This window comes from Cetorhinus maximus, chromosome 9 (assembly GCF_964194155.1).
Source record: "Cetorhinus maximus chromosome 9, sCetMax3.hap1.1, whole genome shotgun sequence".
Classification (NCBI taxonomy): Eukaryota; Metazoa; Chordata; class Chondrichthyes; order Lamniformes; family Cetorhinidae; genus Cetorhinus; species Cetorhinus maximus.
This window is the reverse complement of record NC_135887.1, coordinates 48527418-48551981: the sequence shown is the minus strand read 5'-3', so window position 1 is coordinate 48551981 and position 24564 is coordinate 48527418. Positions and strand designations below refer to the sequence as shown.

General features: G+C 41.5%; 1 protein-coding gene across 3 annotated transcripts in view; it reads left to right on the top strand.

Moving 5' to 3' along the window:
- Positions 1 to 24564, top strand: part of ap2b1 (adaptor related protein complex 2 subunit beta 1) — a 273294-nt gene that overhangs the window by 135664 nt on the left and 113066 nt on the right. For all 3 annotated transcript variants that reach the window (XM_078548661.1, XM_078548660.1, XM_078548662.1), the window contains one exon: positions 11732 to 11861. In XM_078548661.1, the coding sequence (XP_078404787.1) occupies positions 11732 to 11861 (130 nt within the window). The remainder of the gene's footprint in view (positions 1 to 11731; positions 11862 to 24564) is intronic.

The window sequence follows — 24564 nt, the reverse complement described above, 5'->3', positions numbered from 1 at the left end:
AGCCTTACTGGAAGTCAAGTGTGTGGATGTTTGTTGAGACCTTGGACATGGGAGTGATTTCCTATATTCCTGGCGGTTAGTTTGTCTACTAGTATGCCCTGCCTGAGCTAACACATGATGAACAGCTACTTCAGCCAGCTATTGGAAAGTTGTTACCTGTGGTTTACGAGATGGTGCAATCACTTCATTTCAGGAATGAAAGGAGAGGACGATTCAATTGGGCCACTTTTGATATTTAAAAACCTGATAAGGTGACTGACACAGTTACCATGATCTTTCAGGAGGGAGGTACAGATGGCACAGTGAATACAATAAATACAAATACAATGAGTTGAGAGGGTAAGTGATGAAGTGGAAAATAAGACAGTCATAGAGAGAATATGAGAATAGAATGGCAGTTAACATAAAAGGGAGCCCAAAATTCTTCTACTGGCATGTATAGGTACACGTGTAGTAAGAGATGGTGGGTCCTATTAGAGACAAAAGGGGTGATATATGCTTAGTGAGGTATGGCAAGGCTCGAATACTTAATGAATACTTTGGGCCAATATTTACTAAAGAAGTGGATGCTGCTAAAATATCAGTAGGAGTGGAGATAGAGGTAATGGATGGGGTGAAAATTGATGGGTAGCATGTACTGGAAAGGCTGGCTATGTCGAGAGTGAATAAGTTGCCTGATCCAGATGGCTTGCATCCCAGGTTGCTAAAAGAAGTGGAAGTGGGAATAGCAGAGGGGCTTGACATAACCTTCCAATCTTCCCTAAATACTGGAGAGATGTCAGAAGATTGAAGAGCAGCAAATGTGACACCTGAAGGGTATAAAGGATATTCCAAGTAACTATAGGCTGGTCAGTTTAACATCAATAGTGGATAAGGGTTAAAAACAATAGTCAGGGAAAAAACATCAACGGGCCCTTGAAGGAGTTTGAGTTAATTACGGAGAGCCAGCATGGATTTGTAAAAGGCAGATCGTGTTTGACTAATCTAATTGAATTTTTTGATGAAGTGACAAGAGAAGGGAATGCAATGAATGTTGTCTACATGGATTTTAAGAAATACCACAAAAGGCTGGTTACCCAAATTGAGGCTGATATAATTGGAGGGTCAGTATCAGCTTGAAAAATAAACTTGCCTTAAGGACTGAAAAGAGCATAGCTTAGTGAATGGTTGTTTTTCAACTGGAGAATGGTAGAATATAATGTTTCCCAAGGGTCAGTGCTAAGACCACTTTTTTGATATATTGTAAATAACTTGGATATTAGAATACAGAGAAAAATTTCAAAATTTGCCAGTGATTCCAAGCTTGGAGGTGTGGCAAACAGTAAAGATGAAACTAATTGACTGCAGCAGGGCATTGGCTAGCAAAAGAGACAAGACAAACTTTTAAATTCATTCTTGGGATGTGAGCATCACTGACAAGGCCAGCATTTATTGCCCATCCCTATTTGCCCTTGAGAAAGTAGTGGTGAGCCTTCTACAACTGAGCAGTTTGCCAGGCCATTTCAGAGGGCAGTTAAGAGCCCATCACATTTCTGTAGATCTGGAGTCACAAGTAGGGTGACATGGGGTCAGGTACCCCAGATAGGGTAAAGATAGCAATTTTCCCCGCCGAAGGACATTAGTGGACCAGATGGGTTTTTACAACAATCTGGTAGTTTCATGATCATTATTATTTGGACTAATTTTTTTTATTCCACATTAATTAATTGAATTTAAATTCCTCCAGCTGGCTTGGTGGGATTTGAACTAATGTCTCTGGAGCATTAGTCCATGCCTCTGGATTACTACTCCAGTAACATTACCCCTATACTATTGTAACCCTACCAGTGGTAGATATGATTTAGTACAGAGAAGTGTGAGATGTTGCTTTTTGGCAGAAGGGATAGAGAGAGGCAATAGAGACTAAATAGCACAGTTCTAAGAAGTGTGTAGGGACTGAAGGACCTGGGAGTGCATGTGCGTCGACCTTTGAAGGTGGTGGGACATATTGAGAGAGTGGTTAGCAAACCATATGTGACCTTGGGCTTCACAAATCGAGCTATTGAGTACAAAGACATGGAAGTTACACTGAACCTTTATAAAGCTATGGTTAGGCCCCAACTAGGGCATTGCATCCAGTTCTGGTCACCACCTTAGGAAGGATGTGAGAGCCCTCGATAGAGTGTAGAGGTGATTTACCAGAATGGTTCCAGAGTTGGAGAATTTTAGCTACAAATTTAGGTTGGAGAAGCTTGAGTTGTGCTCCTTGGAATAAAGGAGATTGAGGGGAGATTTGACAGCAGTGTTCAAGATTATGACAAGTTCAGAATAGCATCCTTCTGTGCCGTTAAGATTTTGTGATTCTGTTAATGGCTTTTTCCGTTCATTTATGGTACAAGGTTTAGGGACACAGATTTATGGTTTTGGGCAAGTGATGCAGGGGAAATGTGAGGAATTTTTTATACATTGGGTGGTAATGACCTGGCACACTCCACCTACGAGGGCAGTAGAAGCAGAGACGATCAATGATTTAAAAAGAAATTGGTGGGGCACTTGAGGGAAATAAACTTGCAAAGCTATGGAGATAGAGTAGAGGAATGGGACTGACTGGATTGCTATACAGAGAGATGGCATAGATTTGATGGTCTGAAAATCGCCTCCTGTGCCATAATGACTCTGAATTGTTTCATTGCTTGGGCTCATATTAACTATAGACTGATGAGAGGTGATGAGCAGCTTCTTTGCAACAGATAGTAAATATGCTTCCAGCACATGGAATGGTAGCATTTCGTTTACATATTTCCTGAGAGAAGCTGATATCAGGAATAAAAACGGGACTGGTCAGTCAAGGGTGTTCATCTGAGTTTGAGCATAAACACAAGCTAACATTTGATGTGTTAAACTTGCCCTGACAATGTTTGACATTGGCACTAGGTGCAAAATATGGAAAATGTTCTAATCTGCAGCACTGACGCTCATTAAACATTCACTGTTTAAATATGGTTAATATATTTCTAGTGGAACTGTCTTGCCAGCAGAGATCAGAGCTCCTTAGTTAGGACCTCCCAAATGTTTATGATTTTGGCATGTTTGCTTAAAGTGTGTGTGAAGAATGTTCAAATGAAAGATTGTTTACCTCCTGTGGTCATCAGTTTTGAAATGATAGCCATCCTTCACACAGCTAGATCCTTCCCACCATCCCCTCAGGCCTGGCTGGGTTTATTTTAGCTTAGTTCAAAATTTTATGATGAAACCATTAGAGCTTAGCATTAGGTCAAAGATAAACTAACACCATTCACACACCCTGCTGTTCGATGGAGAGCTGAAACAGGAATTCAAATATGTGATTGCACAGGATAATATCATGATGCAAATTTTATGGACATTTTTTGCATGTCATTTCCCAAAATGCAATCAAGCAAGGAAATGTGTCTAATGGTATGTGGCAACATAGAGATCATTTAATGGCTCAAATCCCTACAGGGCACATAATATATCTACATTCATTTTAAGATGCAAAAAAGAGGTGCAAACTAGACAAGATCTATTTCAGTCAGACAAATTAAATGGAAGTTGCTTTGAAATCCCCTGCTCCATCATTTGATTAACAATCTTAGTTCAGTGTATCTGGCTTTATGCTCTGACTGTGATGTCTGAAGGAAAAAGCAAAATTTTTCCCAGAAAATCAGTTTAACTAGCTAATGTTTGAGAGTGTCTTGTCCATAGTGTTCTGCATGAACTCTGAATTCATGGACTGTGAATTTACTAACATAGGTTGCGTCATTTCCTTCCTTTGCAGTGGTTCGTCTGTGACTATTTCTTGTCACAGCCTATTTATAAAATAAAATGCTGTTTGACACTTAAGTTAATTTTATTCCAAGAGCACTTGCATGTATAAGCCATCGTGTTTTAAATTGAAATAACAATTACTGCACATCATGTATATTTAAAGATTTCAGTTATGTAAACTATGTTTCAAAAGATGTTGTGCAGAAAGTAGTAATTAATTATTCAATGTTCATTTGACCTGAATTGACCTGAATTTCTTCCCAACATCAACATTACTGGAAATAAGAAACAAAAGTGCTGGAAAAAGAAACAAAAAGTGCTGGAAACACTCGGCAGTTCTGGCAGCACCTGTGGAAAGAAAAAGAGTTAATGTTTTGGTCTTAATGAACGGTCACTGACCTGAAATATGTTAACTCTTTTTCTCTTGCCACAGATTCTGCAAGACCTGATTATTTTTAGCATTTTCTGTTCCTATTTCAGATTTCCAGCATCTGCAATATTTTGCTTTTGTATCAAAATTGATGATGTTTTTGCAACAACAAAATAATTTTTTAAAGGTAACTGTTTCCTAATATGACTTTTGTTTTCATAGCTTCATACTCTTCTTTTGGAGAATAGTATGAGTAGTGAAAGGATTCACAGGCTGTGATGTAAACACTCCTTCCATGACTGTAACCAGCTCTATATTGGCCAGCTTGGTACCTAGTCTGCACGGGGTAGTGTTTTATGGACTCTCCCAATCTGTATAAAGAAGTGTTGGAGGGGGTACCCACACTACGTCCATTCCATTGGACACAAATATCCCGCTGATGTCAGAATTCAGAGCTTAGAGATCTGCTCTTTCCTCACTGCAACTGTCCAAAATGGTTTGAGCTCTTCTGACTCGAGCAGGAATGCTACCATCAAGCCAAAGACTATCTTATTCTTAATTTGATGCCAGCCAAGCACTCAGCAATAAAGCATGACCGCACTGAACATTTACAAGGATGTCACTCTTCAGCGTGTCAATACAGACATACGTCTAAACCTGTCATTGATGTCAGCAGATTCTCTAGCTTGTCTGAAATATTTGATCTTGGGTGCAGTTAAACTCTCAGCATAGCATTTTGCAAAGCAATTTCTGCTATCCATCAAAGTCCAATCTGGGGGTAATCTGACTTGAGTGCTGTAGACTGAGTGCTTGATGGAGTTAATCTTATGTCAGTTCAGATTGATACCACAAGGCAAGTAAAATCCATTTTGGTGGGAAACTTGGTTTATAAAGTGCTTAGGGCTCATTGCACCCAGTGGTCACTTTTTAAACCTACCAGACCTTAATTCAAGATTTTAAAAAAGGAGAGGACTTGCATTTATAATGCACCTTTCATGCTCCCAGGGCACCCCAAAATGTTTTACAGCTAGTGAAGTGCTTTTGAATTGTTGTCAATTTTGTAATATAGGAAAAGTATCAGCCAAATTGCACACTGCAAGATCCCACAAAGCAGCAATGTGATAAAGACCAAATCTGTTTTTGGTTGAGTAACTATTGACCAGGATACCAGGGAGAACTCCCTTGGCCTTCTACAAAATAATGCTGAGAGATATTTTACGTCCAAGTAGGCAGATGGATGTTCAGTTTAAAGTCTTAACCAAAAGGAGTTCCATCAGTACTGGGTTGGAGCATCAGCCTAGATTATCTGCTCATGTCCCTCAAATGACTCAGATGAGAAAGCTGACACTGAAACAAGCTGACGAATATCAAGAGTGTAAATTCTTCCCCCAAGGCCCCCTCCACTCCAAACTCTTAAACATGCACATTTCTAACTTTTGGAAAACAGTCCTGTCTATATGTGTATCCAGCCAAGTATTGTGAAGGAATAGCTTGAGGATTTTGAATTATTTTACACCCTTGGAAAGTGTACAGGTGGCCAATATATGAATTGGCCTCTAATACCTCGTTTTCAACCATGTGGAGACCAGTTCCTCTTCCTGATTACAGTGAAGCTGGATTTTTCTCTCTTTCTCCACCCCCAGTGTGTTAGACCAATTCAAGAACTTCTACTTCTGTCCATCTGAAAGCAGTTCGTCATACCCAGGAGCGGCCCTGGGCCCTTTCTATTCTTGATGTTTTAGTTGCACATTGGCACCGTGATAATTGAACTGTAAACATGAAAAATCAAAGCTCCTTAGTCGTCACAACTGAAATTATGTTTTTTGATGCTAGGTTTTACATCAGAGCATTAAACTGTGCTGTTATATAGTAACAAATGACCTGTCAAAATGGTTAATACCTCTGCAATGTGTTATTGCAGGCAGAACTGTTTTCCCTAAGGGAGACTATAAATGTCAGCTGGAGCTTTAGTTTTAGATATTTAAGTTAGCTAGGGCCAGAATAGTTATTTCCCCTCCAAAATTTGATGTGGATTGTTCCTTGGATGTGTGGCAGCAGTAATAACTTAAAGATTCAAAGAAATTGCTGTTAAATTAATAATTATGACAAGACAAAATGTGTTACATCTAATATGACTAGATCAACCTTGTTTTACTTTGTGCTTAATATGACTCTCTTGATAGGATTTTTTAGCAAAGTAAATATTACTGAACAAATATCTGAAAGAAGCTTTGAAGCCAGCCTGTTTCAATAGAAATCCTTGCTCATGAATATATTTGCAGTTGTTTTATTTTGTAAAAATTATCGCATAAAGGGAACTGCCCATGTACAATAATGGAAACCTGTACCCCTCAGTGGTTCAGGAGGTTCATATAATGAATAGCTGAGTTCCACAGACCAGGAACACCCCAGTTACACAAACCTTGTTTGTGCTGAAATAAGATAGCTATAATTAGCTTTGATGAAGCTAGTGTGAGAATTGGTAGGAGAACTATAATTGGTTTTGATGAGCCTGGTTTAGGCATTGATAGGAGATCTATAATTAGCTTCGGTAGGACTGGTTTAGGGAAAGGCAAAATTGGTTAGGGTTGCCCCACTTGATTACTTTCTAGCATAGCAGTCAAATAACTTGCCATTGCTCAAAGTGCAGGACTACGCATGAACAGTAGCCACTAATTTATGTACCAGAGAGTACCTGTGAAACTACCCAGCAGAGAAGACCATGGATCTAGGAAGAATACAAGGGATAGGAGCAGGAGTAGACCACATGTCCTATTGAGCCTGCTCTGCCTTTCAGTACAATAATGGCTGATTTTGGGCTTCAACTTTATTTTCCTAACTGCTCCCCAAATCCCTTAATTCTCTTAGAGACCAAAAGTCTGTCTGCCCCAGCCTTAAATGTATGTATTTGATGATGGAACATCCACAATCCTCTGGGGTAGAGAATTCCAAAAATTTACAATCCTTCAAGCGAAGTAATTTCTCCTCATCTCAGTCCTAAATGACCAGCCCCTTATCCTTTGACTGTGCCCCTGTGTTTTAGACTCCCTGACCAGCGGAAACCATCTCTCAGCATCTGCCCTATCAAGCCCCTTCTGAATCTTAAACAAAAACCGAATTACCTGGAAAAACTCAGCAGGTCTGGCAGCATCGGCGGAGAAGAATAAAGTTGACGTTTCGAGTCCTCATGACCCTTCAACAGAACTGAGTAAAATTAGGAGAGGGGTGAAATATAAGGTGGGGGGGGTGGTGTGGTTGTAGGGACAACCACCCCCCCCCCACCTTACACCAGCTTATTTTTCACCCCTCTCCTAATTTTACTCGGTTCTGTTGAAGGTTCATGAGGAATCGAAACGTCAACTTTATTCTTCTCCGCCGATGCTGCCGGACCTGCTGAGTTTTTCCAGGTAATTCGGTTTTTGTTTTGGATTTCCAGCATCCGCAGTTTTTTGTTTTTAACCCTTCTGAATCTTGTGTGTTAAAATGAGATTGCACCTCATTCTTCTAAACTCTGGAGAATATAAGCCCAATTTACTCAGCCTCTCATCATAGGACAATCCCCTCATCCTGGGAACCAATTAGTGAATCTTTGCTGTACCACCTCCAATGCAAGTGTACCCTTTCTTAAATGTGGAGATCAAAAATGCACAGAGTACTCCAGATGTGGTTTCACTAAAACCCAGTACAACTGTAGCAATTATACTCCAATTCCCTTGCAATAAAGGCCAACATGCCGTTTGCCTTCCTAATTGCTTGCTGCACCTGCATACTAACTTTCTGCGTTCCTTGTACAAGCACACCCAAGTCTCTTTGAACATTGACACTTAGAAGTTTCTCACCTTTAATGATTTTTTATTCCAACGACCAAAGTGAATAACTTCACACTTCCCTATATTATACTCCATCTGCCACCTTGTTGCCCACTCACTTAACCAGTCTACATCTCTTTGCAGCCCCAATGTGTCCTCTGTACAGCTTACCTTTCCACCTAGCTCAGTATCATCAAACTTAGGAAGCTTAATCTTCCAAGTCTCCCATTAGTTTCCTTATTGAAATTGCTGCACAATTTCCCCTCTAACTGCGTTCCTAACAGAAATTTACCCAGTTCTTTTTTAAAACCTGCCATGGTTTTCTGTCCCACAAACTTGCTGGTGATCAATTCTGCAATTCCATTGCACCCTCAGAAACTCAACTATTTCTTATTCCCTTTAACACATTTAGCTTGAAAATTGAGTCCCCTAGTCCTACAACTCTGGTGAATCCAATTCTCATACTGAGAAAATTGACCAGCCCAGTCTACCCCAATCTTCCACCTCCAATGAAGTAAGTCCCAGCGTGGACCATCTTTCCTCATAATTACATCCTCTAAGTTGAGGAAACAAGCTGGTAGCTCTCCTTTGGATTCCTGTCAATAATCTGCACGATTCGCATGTTAGAGACTGATTCTCAACACCATATTGCAAATGAAGGCTCACCAATAATAAAAACAGAAAATGCAATAAATACTCAGCAGGTCCCATCGACCTGAAACGTTAACTCTGTTTCTCTCTCCGCAGATGCTGCCATACCTACTGAGCATTTCTAGCATTTTCTGTTTTTATTTCAGATTTCCAGCATCTGCGATTTTCTGCTTTTCAAAGCCTCACCAATGCCAGCTACAACTTCAATATCAGCATCTTCAATTTATATGTCATGCCCTTGGCTGTTCATCCCAACGTTTTATTTGCTATCATGACTATGTTAAATAGCGAAGTGTTATCTCGAGTGTGTTACCACATGTGCATTCCACATTCTCCCTTTTACCTTGTCTCATCCCTTTACATTTATTTGTATTAAATTTCATCTCCTACCTCTCCATCCTGACATAACCTGTCTAGGTTCCTTTTGGAGTATTGCACATTGGTTAGCGTCATTTGGTCACTGTACCCAACCTGATGTCATTTACAACCTTAGACACTTGTGACAATATTCTATACTCTAAATCAATTTTTAAAAAGTTAAATATCACTGGCAATTTTTTTTATTCATTCATGGGATTTGGGCTTCACTGATTGGGCCAGCATTTATTGCCCATCCCTAATTGCCCTTGAGAAGGTGGTGGTGAGCTGCCGCCTTGAACGGCTGCAGTCCATGTGGTGTAGGTACACCCACAGTGCTGTTAGGAAGGGAGTTCCAGGATTTTGACCCAGCGACAGTGAAGGAACAGTGATATATTTCCAAGTCAGGATGGTGAGTGACTTGGAGGGGAACTTCCAGGTTGTGGTGTTCCCAACTATCTGCTACCCTTGCCCTTCTGGGTGTAATGGTTGTAGGTTTAGAAGAAGCTGTCAAAGGAGCCTTGGTGAATTCCTGCAGTGCATCTTGTCGATGGTGCTCACTGCTGCTACTGTGTGTTGGTGGTGGAGGGAATAAAGGTTTGTGGAGGTGGTGCCATTCAAGTGGGCTGCTTTGCCTTGGACAGTGTCAAGCTTCTTGAGTGTTATGGGAGCTGCACTCATCCAAGCAAGTGGGGAGTATTCCATCACACTCCTGACCTGTGTCTTGTAGATGGTGGACAGGCTTTGAGGAGTCAGGGGTTGAGTTACTCGTTGCATGATTTCTAGCCTCTGACCTTCTCTGTAGCCACAGTATTTATATGGCTAGTCCAGTTCAGTTTTTGGTCAATGTTAACCCCCAGGATGTTGGTAGCAGGGGATTCAGTGATGGTAATGCCTTTGAACATAAAGGGGCGATGGTTGGATTCTCTCTTGTTGGAGATGGTCATTGCCTGATACTTAAGTGGCGCAAATGTTACTTGCCATTTTGAGCCAAAGCCTGGATATTGTCCAGGTTTGTTGCATTTGGACATGGATTGCTTCAGTACCTGAGTCGCCACGAATAGTGCTGAACATTGTGCAATCATCAGTGAACATCCCCACTTCTGACCTTATGATGGAAGGAAGGTCATTGATGAAGCAGCTGAAGATAGTTGGGCCAAGGACACTATCCTGAGGAGTTCCTGCAGTCATGTCCTGGAGCTGAGATGACTGATCTCCAACAACCACAACCATCTTCCTTTATGCTAGGTATGACTCCAAACAGTGGAGAGTTTTCCCCCTGATTCCCATTGACTCCAGTTCTGCTAGGGCTCCTTGATACCACACTCGGTCAAATGCGGCCTTGATTTCAAGGACAGTCACTCTCACCTAACCTGGGGAGTTCAGCTCTTTTATCCATGTTTGAACTAAGGCTGTAATGAGGTCAGGGGCTGAGTGGCCCTGGCGGAACCCAAACTGGGCATCAGTGAGCAGGTTATTGCTAAGCAAGTGGTACTTGACAGCACTGTTGATGACCCCCTGCATTACTTTATTGATGATCGAGAGTAGACTTATGGGGCGGTAATTGACCAGGTTGGATTTGTCCTGCTTTTTGTGTACAGGACATACCTGGGCAATTTTCCACATAGCCAGGTAGATGTCACTGTTGTAACTGTACTGGAACATCTTGGCTAGGGGCGTGGCAGGTTGTGGAGCACAGGCCTTCAGTAGTATTGCCCGAATATTGTCAGGGCCCATAGCCTTTGCAGTATCCAGTGCCTTCAGCCATTTCTTGATATCATGTGGAGTGAATCAAATTGTCTGAAGACTAGCATCTGTGATGCTGGGGACCTCCAGAGGAGGCCGAGATGTATCATCCACTCGGCACCTCGGCACTTCTGGCTGAAGATTGTAGCTAATGCTTCAGCCTTATCCTTTGCACTGATGTGTTGGGCTTCTCCATCATTGAGGATGGGGATATTTGTGGAGCCGCCTCCTCCAGTGAGTTGTTTAATTATCCACCCTCATTCACGACTGAATGTGGCGGGACTGCAGAGCTTAGATATGATCTGTTGGTTGTGAGATCACTTAGCTCTGTCTACTACTTACTGCTTATTCTGTTTGGCACGCAAACAGTCCTGTTATAGCTTCTCTAGGGTGACACCTCATTTTTAGCTTTGCCTGGTGCTCCATTCTTGATATTTTTTCCCCTGCGATAACTTACCTTTGTAAAGCAACAATATCTTGTTGAAGCCTTTCCTCCCCTTCCTTTAAATAGTTTTTCCCATTTTACCCCATTGTGCAAAATTTGATCCCCTTAAAAGGCTGCTCTCAAAATCCAATTTAAGATGTATTTAACAGTAAAAACTATTATCAGTTAGAGAGAGTTTTCCTAGTTCCTCAAACATGGATTCAATTTAGCCTAACTCCCTTTCACTGCCAATATTGGTTAATTAATGGTGTCAAAAGAGACTTGCAGCTCTGTAACAGATCTGCCAATCTGGTGGTGGTTATATATTCAATCAGTTGACAATTTCTTAGCAGATGCCCACCTGGTATACTCTTGCCAATTTGGAAAGCAGTGTCTGATTCCTGAGCAATTCAGTGGTGAGTATGAATGAATCCTTGACATAAATCAGGGAGGGCAAGTCACTTGGGATGCTTTTGTTCTTACCCAAAAAAAATGACACTAGCTGAAGTTTAGGTAGTAGCTATGTTCCAGTGGATAGTGAATGTCTCAAAGACAAGAGGAAATAAAAAAGTAAACCCCTTTCTGATGCACTTGTTTTTTTTCTAGCTTTGGCGTGATCCCCACAACTCCACTTCCAATTCACACTCCATTAATGCCAAATCAGAGCATTGAGATTTCCTTACCACTGAATACCATTGGCCCGGTGATGAAAATGGAACCACTGAATAATCTTCAGGTGAGACCCTACGTTCTGTATTGAAGGCGATATGGGCAGCAATTTGAATTCTCTCGTATTGTGATCCAAGCACCACATGAATTAGCCTTGTGCCCAGGGTTTATGTAAAAGTTGGAAGACAAACTATTGATCATGTTGCAGATGTCTGTACGTAGTCATTTTGATGAATGATAGCACTGTTTCAAATAAATAGTAAACAGTCTCGGGGGATTTCAGTAGTTTGACCTAGATCCTGTTCCTTGTTGTCCCTACTATGGACTTAATGAGGACCCTATCAGGGAGTGGGAGGATCAGAAGAGATGGGTAGAAACTCTGAAGTTTATTATGTTAAACATCCTGTTGAAAAGGATTTCTGTGTAAATACATGAGACAGGCAGGATGTTAATGAGTATCCCATCAACAAGAGTACACTGCCATTAACAATATAGTAATTCTTTTGTGGTTTCATGCTAATTCCTCCACGTGTGCCAAGCGGAGTCTGAATTCCATATATGACAGCATTTGAAAAGTATAGAGAATAGGTGCTAGCTGGGCATTTAGTTTGATACAGGCTGTCCAAAATTCAGAGTTTAGACTCTCTTAACTGAGAGGATAAAGTGTAACGGCTTTGCCTAATCCAGGATTGCCTAATTCCACCTTAATCTGGAATTAAAAGTCTAATGATGACCATGAAACCATTGCTTTTTCCTGATTTCATTGAAATTGGCCTCCCAAACTTTTTATTTGGCTTTGGTCCTCTGCATTGAATCCCAAACCATATTAGGGTTGAGGGTGATGGAAATGACCAGTGAAAGTTGTTTAACTAGCATTCTAACAGGGGTAGGTGGTGGCATAGTGGTATTGTCAGTGGACCAGTATTCCAGAGACCTAGGGTAATGCTCTGGGGACCCGGGTTCAAAAATTTGAATTCAATAAAATCTGGAATTTAAAAGCCTAATGATAACCATGAAACCATTGCCAATTGTTGCAAAAAACCACCTGGTTCACTAATGTCCTTTAGGGAAGGAAATCTGCCACCCTTACCTGGTCTGGCCTACATGTGACTCCAGACCCACAGCAATGTGATTGACTCTTAAAAATGTCCTCTGAACAAGGGCAATTAGGGATGGGAAATGCTGGCCTAGGCAGCAATGCCCACACCCAATTCTACCTCCCATTGAATCTCATTCTTTAACCGCCTTTGTGCACTTGACAAGTGGGAATGAATCACTTTCCTGAACATGGCCACGATGTATGTTAGCATTGCCTTGCCTTGTCTCGCTAGGCAACAAGAGAAGAAAAGGGAACAGTGCTGAATACAGCTTTGGTTACATCTAACAACTTGGTGAACCGTGAATGAAGGCCCAGAGCACTGTCAAACATTGTGTCAGTCTGGGGTTGCATGGTCTAACACAACTCTTTGAACCTCTCTGGGGCTTTTGTTAAAGAAAAACTACACTCAAGTCAGTACATTTTCTTTTTTAAAAAAAAAAGAAACCTGTCAGAGGAAAGGGCCCCAATTAGAAAAGCTAAAGAATTTCATCTTCGATCCATTCACCAGAAAAACCAGCCGTATTTAAATCATGCAAACAATATTTTATTTTGTTTCGTCACTTTTATGATAAAAATTAATCTACAGCTTCTGATCTAGAAATGAAGTGAATTGATGTCACTATGTATTAAACAGAATTGTGAATGCATCTCCTGGCATACAATGTGTTTGCTGTAACCTCAGATGGTTAATATTAGCACTATTGAAGGAGCAAGTGTTTTCTTTTCAGCAGAAGCAATTTGTTATCTTCCATATCTGTCACTCATATATGTGACAGGGAGGTCTGCTTTATTAATAATGCATAAATGTGCAAATATGCCAGTTTCTGTTGCAGGAGCTTTTCCAGCTTTGTTGAGGCACCATTGAGACCAGCTGTGCCGTTATAGTGCGGTTTTAGTTGTAATGAAATTGCACGGTATGCAAATAAGCGCTAGCATCAACTATCTAAAAACCAATATTTACCTCAGGTAGCCTGAATTTATAATAGACAACTATTTGATAGTTGCAGATGCCATTTGGATATAGAAACAAAGATTGTCCACATCCCAGAGCAGCAGCAATTTTGCCACTATTCGCTTTGATTTAAAGGTCACGCTGTATTAATAAGCAGCAAGGATATTGAAATGCTTGTGATTGGCACCCAGCTGGCAATGAGCAGTCACTGATGCACATTGGTGTCAAAAAACAATCCAAGTGTTAATATTTTTGAGATTAGCACTTTCATACAATAGCAGGCTGTACGGATTGAATAATGAAATAAATTATCACAGTGTGTTTCATCCAAGTCAAAGCAAATACATTTTATTCATTAAGTGGCTTGCAAAGAATGAAATGTTCAATATGCCGATTTTTACATGGTACTTTTGCATCCATTTATTGAAATGTTAACTTTTTATTTTAAATTTCAGCCTTGCTCCTCAGCACTAACCCATATGCACCAACTGTGTATGCTATATTAAATTAACTGGTCTTAAGTCAGAACAGTGTTAGAGGTGCCGCTATTGTCACTGGATAAAGATTTCCCAATTCTGATTGTAATGCAGTGCGAAGCATCCATGCCTGGTGAGGAACAGACTTGGCACTGAGGGCTACTCTTGCCAAATAGGCTAACAAATCTCGCTGTCAGGGCTCCCATATGCACAATGGACTCTCAGGCTAGGTATTCAGATGGATATCGGTGATGCCTCCAAGAAAGATTTGTATCCCAGCAACATTTGTCGCTATAAGGGAGAAGAATCTCTCTTGAAACTGAGAATGGGTTGAGAATCCAGAATTCAAATTGAATCCAAGTAGAGGAGGAAAATGGTGCAATATCTGACCCTAGATGTACATAACATGCCTTGTAAATGTGAGCGAGTTTGGGATATCTAGTGCAGAACATTAGTAGTGCCCAAACTTTATTATTACAGATAAAAGCAAAATACTGTGGATCCTGGAAATCTGAAACAAAAACAGAAAATGCTGGAAAAGCTCAGCAGGCCTGACAGCATCTGTGGAGAGAGAAACAGTGTAGACATTTTGAGTCCGTATGACTCTTCTTCATCTTATTATTACAGCTTGTGGTCCTGGAGCTATTTTTATATTGGTATTAGGGTTGCCAACCCTCCCAGATTGTCCGCTGTTCTTCTGGACTGGTCCCTTACACTCTTCCAGGAGAAAAGTACTTTGTATTTGCATTTTGTGGCTGTGTGCACTCTTTCTTTTCATGGGTCAGAAACTGGCCAAACTGCAGCAGGGAATTCACAGAAATTAATATAGATTCCACACCCCAAGACTGACCCTTCCCAGCCTGATCTTAATAGAATTTGGTTCCACGATTCTGGGTCCTTATGGTGGATATTCTGACTCAGTGCCCTGTGTACTAGAATATGCCCTAGTCATTTTAGCGGAATCATTAGGGTTCCTTTGTGGAAGAATCGTGCACTTCACCAGTATACCAAGTATGTAATTTATTGCTTATTCAGTACTGACATTCATCAAATAAGCAATGTGTTGATGAAAATGCAATAGTATTTTGTTAATCTATTATAATTATGGTGGATGAAGCATATTTAGTCATACTTATTACAGACTTCCCACTTTTTGTTGACAGAGAATAAGTTGTGTTTTGAAACCTTGTGAATTTACCTAAAATGTAATGTCATAGGGAAATAATATTCAAGAAAGAGAATTTCAAAATTGTTGAGAAACATTTAAACTTACCCCTGGACAAAGGGAGGGGTATAGGTTTTCTTCAATGATCCCTAATGGTTTCAGTGAGTACTTTAGCGGGCATTTAGAAAAGGTCAGACTTGTTCTTGGTGCTATCAAAGCTGAACCTCTTCTGATGCCACAGTGAATGACTCTGAGAGGTCGGTGTTGGAGTGAAAACCCCCAAGATATTTGAAAGCTCATTTTGTTGAAATTTTATTGGCAATTTACGGGATGATTTTCACCTTTAAAAACCAGTACAGTATGTTAGGCTTGCCATTTGTTTTAATGATAACTAATATCAGTGCTAACTTCAATTTCTGCTGAGTGAGTCACACCAAATTGTATAGAATGTATGGCATAGAAACAAGCCATTTGGCTCATTGGTCCCATGTCTTTAAGTGCCACATGAGTTCCCTCACTCCCCCCTTCATTTAACCCTATCAGCATGTCCTTCTATTCCTTTCTCTCATCCATTTATCTAGGTTCCTCTTAAATATGTAGCGTTTGATCTACACTACAAACATTTTCAGCCTTAACAGCAGAAATTTGGCAATCAGGGTGCACCTGCAATAAACTTTTACTTGACTAGTTTAATGGTTGTGTAACTATTAAAGTAATGGCCAAGAATATTCTTGCTCTAAGTTACAGGTGGAAGGGTGGCACAATTTGATAGAGCACAGAAAGCGTTGCTGCGATATTGAAATGCTCATCACCACCCCTGCCCCTACCGTTTTTCCTCGCCTCCCAAATTCCCGGCTGCTACTTTGGTGGAAGTGTATGCTTCCCTCTTTTCTACCACCCACCTACAGGCTGATATTGTTTGGTTATAGTCCTCGACTATCTCCTCTGCAGATGTGAGATACCTTGAACAGACTAGAAATGACCTGGGGCCTTTCTGGTCTGTATGAATTAATACTGCACACCGCAGTTGCTTTACCCATTACTGACCTGGTTGTTAGGTTCCAGAAAGTAAGTTCATGGAGGTAGAATTGGAGCCAATCTTTACATACTTTTACAAATTTACACATTGCAAGCGTGCACCTCCTAACCCAACAACCACAATTTCAACCTGCCTCTAGTTAAAGGGACACATCTAATTCCCAGTTAATGACCACATCTTGCATACAATTAATGTACAGTTAACACTGGTGATTTAATCTATGCTTAGCATCCAAAACCAACCAGGAGGTTTGAATGAAATATCTCCGATATACTGCTAATGCTAATTTGACAGACCTTTTTGTTTGTACAAGAAGGCTGAATACAACATACGCTGCATGTATCTTGACTGAAAGAGTGCTAAGAATGTGGAACACTCTATCACAAGGATTATTTGAGGCATATAAGCCAAAGCTAGATAAACACAAGAAAGGAATAGGACACCCTGACAAGGATGTTGAAGCGGGATGGGTGGAGGCCAGCGGAATCAGTTGGGTTGAATTGCCTGTTTTTGTGCTGTCGACTATAGGTAAAAAGTCCATATGTAATCTATAAAATTATATAGAAAAGTAATATGCTGGGCTGAGCACGTTTCTAGTCATATAGGCAAGATGTGACTCTGTGGAAGGGGGTGATGGGTGAAGAGTTGATAGATTACACTTATCTGAGTTGAAACCATCAGGGACACTAATTCAGTGCATCCTATACTGCTATCATCTTACAGGTAAGAAACCTCAGAGCAGATTAAAGGCCATCCTATCCATTTCATGATTACCTCCAAGTTCCTGTTGATAGCATGCATAAGGTTGCCACATGAAAAAATATTCTCATATTTACTTAGCTTTGCTGTTTGGATTAGTTTGCAGTACTTGATGCCTTTGTCAGATCATTCCTGACAGCTGGTGTTGTGGCTCCTACTCTCCTAAATTTTGTGCTACTTATTCCATGCTCCATAGGGATTATTATTGGCTATCCTCGCTAGCAAGGCCCATTGTCTTCTATAAATCAGAAGATGGCTGATGAGACCGATTCAGGATCTGCAGACTTTATGACACGTAGGGCATTTGTTGTCATGTTAGATGCCTGGTTGTGTGTTATCAGTTCAGGTCATGGTGTGTTCTTTTCACTGCTTTTGCTTTCCCTCTTCATTTTGTTGTCATTGGATCTCATAATGCTGGGATCCTTCCCCTAGACTCTGCTGCCATCTGGTTCGGCCCAAGGCGATGGTCTCCCAAGAGTTGATGCCAATGTTGCATTTCTTTATGTTGGCTTTCAGCACATCCTTGAAGCACGTGTTCTGACCTCTTCTGGTGCATCTGCCCTGACTGAGCTGGGAGAAGATGATCTGCTTTGGGAGCCAGGTATCTGGCATCTGAACTATATGACTAACCTAACAAAGTTGATGGTGGATGAGCATAGCCTCGATGCTTGCGCTGCCTGCTTGTGGGAGGGCTCTGATGTCGGCGCATCTGCCCCCCCACTTAATATGTAAGATCTTCTGCAGGCAGTGTTAATGGTCTGACTACTGTGCTTTGCATGGCTCTTGTACCTTGCCCATGTTTCAGCCCCACACAGTAAGGAAGGAATCATGACCACATGGTAAACCATGAGCTTGGTTTCAGTTTTGATGTCGCGATCTTCAAATACTTCCTCAGGTGGCCGAAGGCTGCACCAGATTTCAGGTGATGCTGGATATCTTCATCAATGCCAGCCTTCTGTGAGAGAGAACTTCCAGGATACCTGAAGTTCTCCAGGTACTACTTCTAATAAATGGGCTGGAGTGTGTGCATTTGAAGCTTACCAATGGAGGACTTTAGTTTTTCTGAAGTTGAGTGCAAGTCCCATCTTCTCCTATGCCTCTGTAAATACTTCGGCGATTCTCTGGAGACCCGTTTCTGACACAGCGCTTACTGCAGCAGCATCAGTGTATTGGAACTCAATGACTGAGGTTGGGGTGGTCTTAGTTTTTGATTAGAGTCATCTGAGATTAAATAGTTTACCGTCCATTTGATAATTAAGCTGCACTCCAACAGGGAGCTTGTCTCTGGTCAGGCGGAGCATAGTAGTGAGGAAGATCGGTGAAAGAGTTGGAACGATGACACAACCTTGTTTGACTTTTAACCTCAAAAGAGTGTGTAATGGATCCGTTGTTAAGGATCGCCACTCACATATCATGATGAAACAGGCAAAGGATGGCAATGGATTTTTGAGAACATCCATACTTCAGAATTTTCCAATGTGCTTCACGGTTTACAGAGTCGAAGGCCTTTGTTAAGTCAAAGAACGCAGTGGAGGGTGGTTGATGTTGCTCGTGGCATTTTCCTTGTAGTTAGGAAGCTGTAAAGATCATGGCCGTGCCTCTTGATGGCCTAAACCCACACTGAGATTCAGAAAGTGTAATAAGTTGATTCGGAAGGGTTCTTGCAGTAATCTTTCCTGCAATGGAAAGCAGGGAAGTGCCTCTAATTTCCACAGTTAGATTTGTCCCCTTTCTTGAAGATTGTCAAATCATGACGCCCTTGAGATCATTCGGGGGTTCCAGACTTGTAGGATAAAATGGAGCTGTGACATTAGTTCCTCTACTCCATGCTCAAAGATTTCAGCAGGAATTCCATCACCCTTTGCTGCTTTATTGTTGTTCAGTTGTGTGATGGCTTTCGTGATTCTGTCAACATCTACGGAGGTGCTGAGCTCAGCTCTAACTGGGTGTTGTGGAGTTACACCCTCTCATCAACAATTGATCCTTGATTGTAAAGTTCTTCAAAATGCTCCCTCCAACAGGCATTGATCAGATCTTGCCCCATTCTTAGGCCTCAGAGGAGATGGTCATCGGGCCATTGTGCAGTGAAGCCACAGATATCATTCGTGTCAGCGAGATGTTGAATTTCCTTTGCTTTGTCCTGCCCACCACATGTTCTTCATATTGTGGGTGCACCTTTGTACCTCAGTCTTTATTAGTTGGTAAGCCAGTTTCTCTTGCTTTGAGTTCGGGTCATCCCGCCAGACACAGAAATTCTTGTGCTTACGATCAACCAGTTCATTGATATCCTGATCGCTTTCATTAAACTAATCCTGACGTTTCCTGACAGAAAATCCAAGTATCTCTTTGCAAGCACTGATGGAATTGGACTTGATGACATCCCAAGCACAGTGAATGCTCCTCTTCTTTTCTTGATGAAGTTTGAAAGTTTTTCTCTAAGGTATTGCTGGAATCGGTCTCTTTTGATTGGATTCTCCAGAGCTTCAATGTTGACCTTTCATGAACACCTCTTCTGTTGCATCTTTTGTTTGGTAGCCAGGTTGATGGACGTAATTGAATGAATAGGTAGGTGATCGGTCCAGCAGTCATCAGCCCCTGTCATTGCTCTGGTGATGCGGACATCTTTGCGATTCCAGGTACGGGCGATGTTGTAATCGATTAGGTGCCAGTGCTTGGACTGTGAGTGTTGCCAAGACATTTTGTACTTGTTCTTCTGACGAAAGAGGGTATTGATGATGATAATCCCATGTTCTGCACATTTGGTAAGGAGAAGAATGCCATTGGAGTTGACATTTCCATTTCCATCCCTGCTAATTGTTCCATTCCGGAGATTGGAATCTCTTCCAACTCTGGCTTAAAGTCTGAAAAGAATAAGCCTATCCTCCTTCAGAACTCCACAGAGAACCTGGTCAAGTTTGGCATAGAAATCTTCCTTGGTTTCATCATTGGCGCCAGAGTTGGGGAGTATGCATTGACCACGGTGACAAATTGACTCCTTGCCAGTTTGAGATGAAGAGCCAGAAGTTGCATGTTTTTTTGCAAGAGGGAACTCATAAAGTTGGCTCACAAGTTCGTTCATGATGAGAAATCTAACTCCGTGAGCTCTGCATTCGTCTTCCGATTTCCCTTTCCAGAAGAAAGTATAGCTGGCTTGGAGTTCCTTGAGCTGCCCTCTCCAGCTTGCCAGGTTTCACTCAGAGTGGTGATGTCGATGTCATGTTGCTGGAGTTCTTGGATGACAAAGGTAATGCTGCACCCTGGGCATTCACTCCCAGGTGTGCCCATGAGGTCCTGATGTTCCAGGCCCCAAACTTGATATTAGTTTTGTCTTCTGTGTGTTTGTACTGCAGAAGGTGATCCCTCTGGACACGGCTATCCAGTCAGGAAAGATGAAGCAGACTGCTTGGGGCACTTTTTCTGTCCCCCCGCCCCCCAATAAGGCATGAGCAGAGTGGATCTTAAACCGAGCTTCTCGGTCACGGTTACAGTTGCTGAAAGGCACCCCTGCCTCGTCCAAGTGCTAGATGACCTTCTTGTAACTGCCACCTCCATGACAGTTCATGACTAGAAACTTTCAGACAACAAAATCCTACTCCCATTGCCATTTGTTGGTTGCCAAAGGGTTTGGGAGACGTGCTTGGGTAGAAAGACGCTTGTGCATTACATCTTTTAGCATTGAAAATCCATTGCACGGCAGCTTCCACACGCTTCTTCTTAGAATGAAACCTTGATCCAATGGCAAAAAAACCAGGTCAATTGGAGGTTTAGTTCTGCTGCAGCCTTCGTCCGTCGGAATAGCCGCTGGGATATTCCAGATGGCAAACCTTCCTCTGCCTGTTCTGCTGTTGAGGACTTGTTTGCCAGAGTCCCATCTGCTGAGTATTTCTCAGGCTCCTCACAGGCCTTCACGGTAACCGAAGCGGCCCAGGATATAAGGAGTCCCACTGTACTTCACCCTGTTTTGATCAACCCTTTCTTATTCTTTGCCCAGGTTCTGCAGTGGAGATGAGGGGGTGGACTTTGAATATAACAAGGAAGAATAGTGATAGACTGCTTCCAGTTACCCATCCACTGCTTAGCAACTACCTGCCTTGGCTTTTTGCACCATAGGAAACTAATAATTACTGCAACTTCTGAAGTTGGTCTGTATAATTAGTCATCTTTGCTCTCCAAATAATATACATCGCCACACACCCTGTTCCCACCTGCCCATTCCAGGCATTATAGTGATGTCATTTGAGGTCAGTGTTAGTTTCAGATCAAGATAAACTGGTTCAGTGGTGCAGGTCCTTGGGCTTTATATGATGTGAGAGAGCATGTGTGGTATTTGTAATACCATGACCATATTTGTCATGTGTGTACTCAGTGTAGAGTTTTTCTCAGAAGCCATCGACTTGGGTTGCAAACCTACTGTGCGTGGAGGATGCATAGCCTTTGAAGAACAAAACAGACCCTGCCAAGAGAAAATCTTTTTGTAACTATTAGTTGGCCGATATTATGAACTGATGTTGAAAGCCACCTCACATTTGCACAATAAATCTGAATTTTTCTCTCTCTCTCTCTCTCTCTCTCTCATTCACTCACATACACACACGCCTTGTGCTGTCACTCATTGGGCAATTGCTTGTAATAAATAATTTAAAAGGTTTCGTCAGAATTTTAATCAAATCGTATAACTGACTAGGGCAATGGTCTTTGTGGCCACGTGTGCTACATCATAAATATAGTGCACGAAGGAAATCTTCCTACACCATTCTTTTAGAAACTACCATTTTAAAAATGTATGTCCCTATGTCTATAAAGTTTATTGTGTAGCAGTATCAGCCTCCAATGTCAGCTGCGGCTCAGTTGCTAGCACTCTTGCCTCTGAGTCAAAAGGGTATGAATTGAAATCGCATTCCAGAGACTTGAGCATAAAATCTAGGTTGACACTCTAGTGCAGTACATTGGGTGGAGATACCTTCTTTTGGATGAGATGTCAAACTGACCCCCTCTTTTTCTCAAGTGAACTTAAAAGATCCCATAGCACTATTTGAAGAAGGGCAACAGAGTTATTCGCAGTGTCCTGGGCCAGGGAGGAGGCAGTGGCATAGTGCTATTGTCACTGTACTGGTATTCCAGAGACCCAGGGTAATGCTCTGGGGGGACTCCTGTTCAAATCCCACCATGGCAGATGGTGAAATTTGAATTCAATATAAAAAAAACCTGGAATTAAAAGTCTGATGATGACCATGAAACCATTGTTGATTGTCATAAGAACCCATCTGGTTCACTAATGTCCTCACCTGGACTGGCCTACATGTGCCTCCAGACCCTCTAAACAAGAGCATTTAGGGATGGGCAATAAATGCTGACCCAGCCAGCATCCCATGAATGAACAAATTTTTAAAAAGTATTACAAAAAACAGATTATCCGGTTGTTATCGCATTGCTGTTTGTGGGGACCTTGCTATGTACGAGTTGACTGCCATGTTTCTTACATTACCAATGACTACAATTTGAAGGCACTTCATTGGCTATAAAGTACTGTGGGATGCCCAGAGGGCACGAGAAGCACTGTGGTCTGTTTCAGGATCTCAGTTCTCCACACACTTTGCAGTGAATTGCTCAATTTTACTTTGCATTTTTCTGTCTTATATCCATTTTTATTTGCATTTTCCTTCTCGTTTTTTTTTCATTTACCCTTTTTCCCCCTCATTACTTATAGTTTAGTCTCTTAAGGGTTGCTACAGAAATAGTGAAAGATAGTCCTTCCAGACAATTGAGGGTTGTTAGTGCTGGTAGTGATTCTTATCATTTCAGAAATACAGATACCACTTAATGTGTATTATAAACTCTTCCATGAACTACATTATTGATTTGTGTTGGTTACTGATGGTTGCTTGTGGAAAGCAGCCTGCAAGAAATCAAACTATAAACTAATTATGGTATATGAAAATAAACTGGGATTCAGGTTCCAATTGAGTCATGCAGCTTTATTGAAATCCATTTCAGTTATTGTAGTAAAATATCTGCAATCCAATTCTAGGAAAAGGGAAACAAATCTAGTTGTGTTCAATTTAAATCAGGTTGTTTTTATGATGAGGCTATTACTTCAGTAATGTTTAGATGACTTGTTCTTGTGTAGAGTGATTATTTTCCTTAAATTGTGCAACTGATTTTTTTCATTCATTTGGTTCTTCCCATCGTTGGCTGTACTGCGTAGCATCCTTAAGTAGTGTATCAATTTGATAACAAAAGCAAATCTTTAGTGTTTTTAACAGCCTTTATAATGGAGCTTTTGTGACTTGACTCTTTGCCTGCCCTGCACGATTCAATTTATGCTGCAACAAGCAATAATCACTATTCCAGGGAAAACACAGCCTTGCCGCTTTTCTGTTTTTGTCAGTCACATTTCAGCTAGTGAATAAATGTTTGCAATGATTTTTGTTTCCTCTGCCTGGCCCTAGTTTTTTCCTTTCATGGCACTATCTCTTTTCTATTTGTTGCTCCCTAATTAGTTTGGCTGTCAACAACAACCTGCATTTGTATAGCATCTTCAATGTCACAAACTGATCCAATGCACTACCTAGAGGCATAATCAAATAAAAATGTAAACCAAGCTAGAGAGAAAGATACAGGAAGAGGTGATGGGAAGCTTGGTCGGAGAGTTAGATTTCAAGAAAGAAGGGCTGAGGGGGTGGTGGGGAGGCAGCATTTAGGGAGATTAGATAGGAAAAATTGGGGGAAAAGAGCTCTTGAGGTGGTGAAGCGGGGTGGTGGTGGTTGTAGGAGGGTTAGGGCTGCTGAGTATCAGCTGTGGCTCAGTTAGTAACATTCTCACCACTGAGTCAGAAAGTTGTAGGTTCAAGTCTTACTCCAGGGCTTGAGCACATATGTCTAGGCCTACACTCCATACTGCACTCTGGGAGCACTGCACCGTTGGTGGTGTCATCATTCAGAGACGACGTTAAACTGAGGCTCTGCCCATCCTCTCGGGTGGATGTAAAAGATTCCGTGACAGTATTTTGAAGAAGAGGAGGGTATCCCTAATTCCCTAGCTAATATTCACCCCACAGTCAACATCACAAAACTCAGATTACCTGGACTTTATCACCTTGCTGATTATGGGTGCTTGCTTTGTGCAAATTGGCTGCTACGTTTCCAACATTACAACAATGACTACACCTCAAAAGTGCTTCATTGGCTATAAAATGTTTTGGGACGTCATGACAACACAATAAAAATGCAATGAGGTGTCCCTTTTAAGACAGAGATGAGGATTTTTTTTTCTCTCTCTG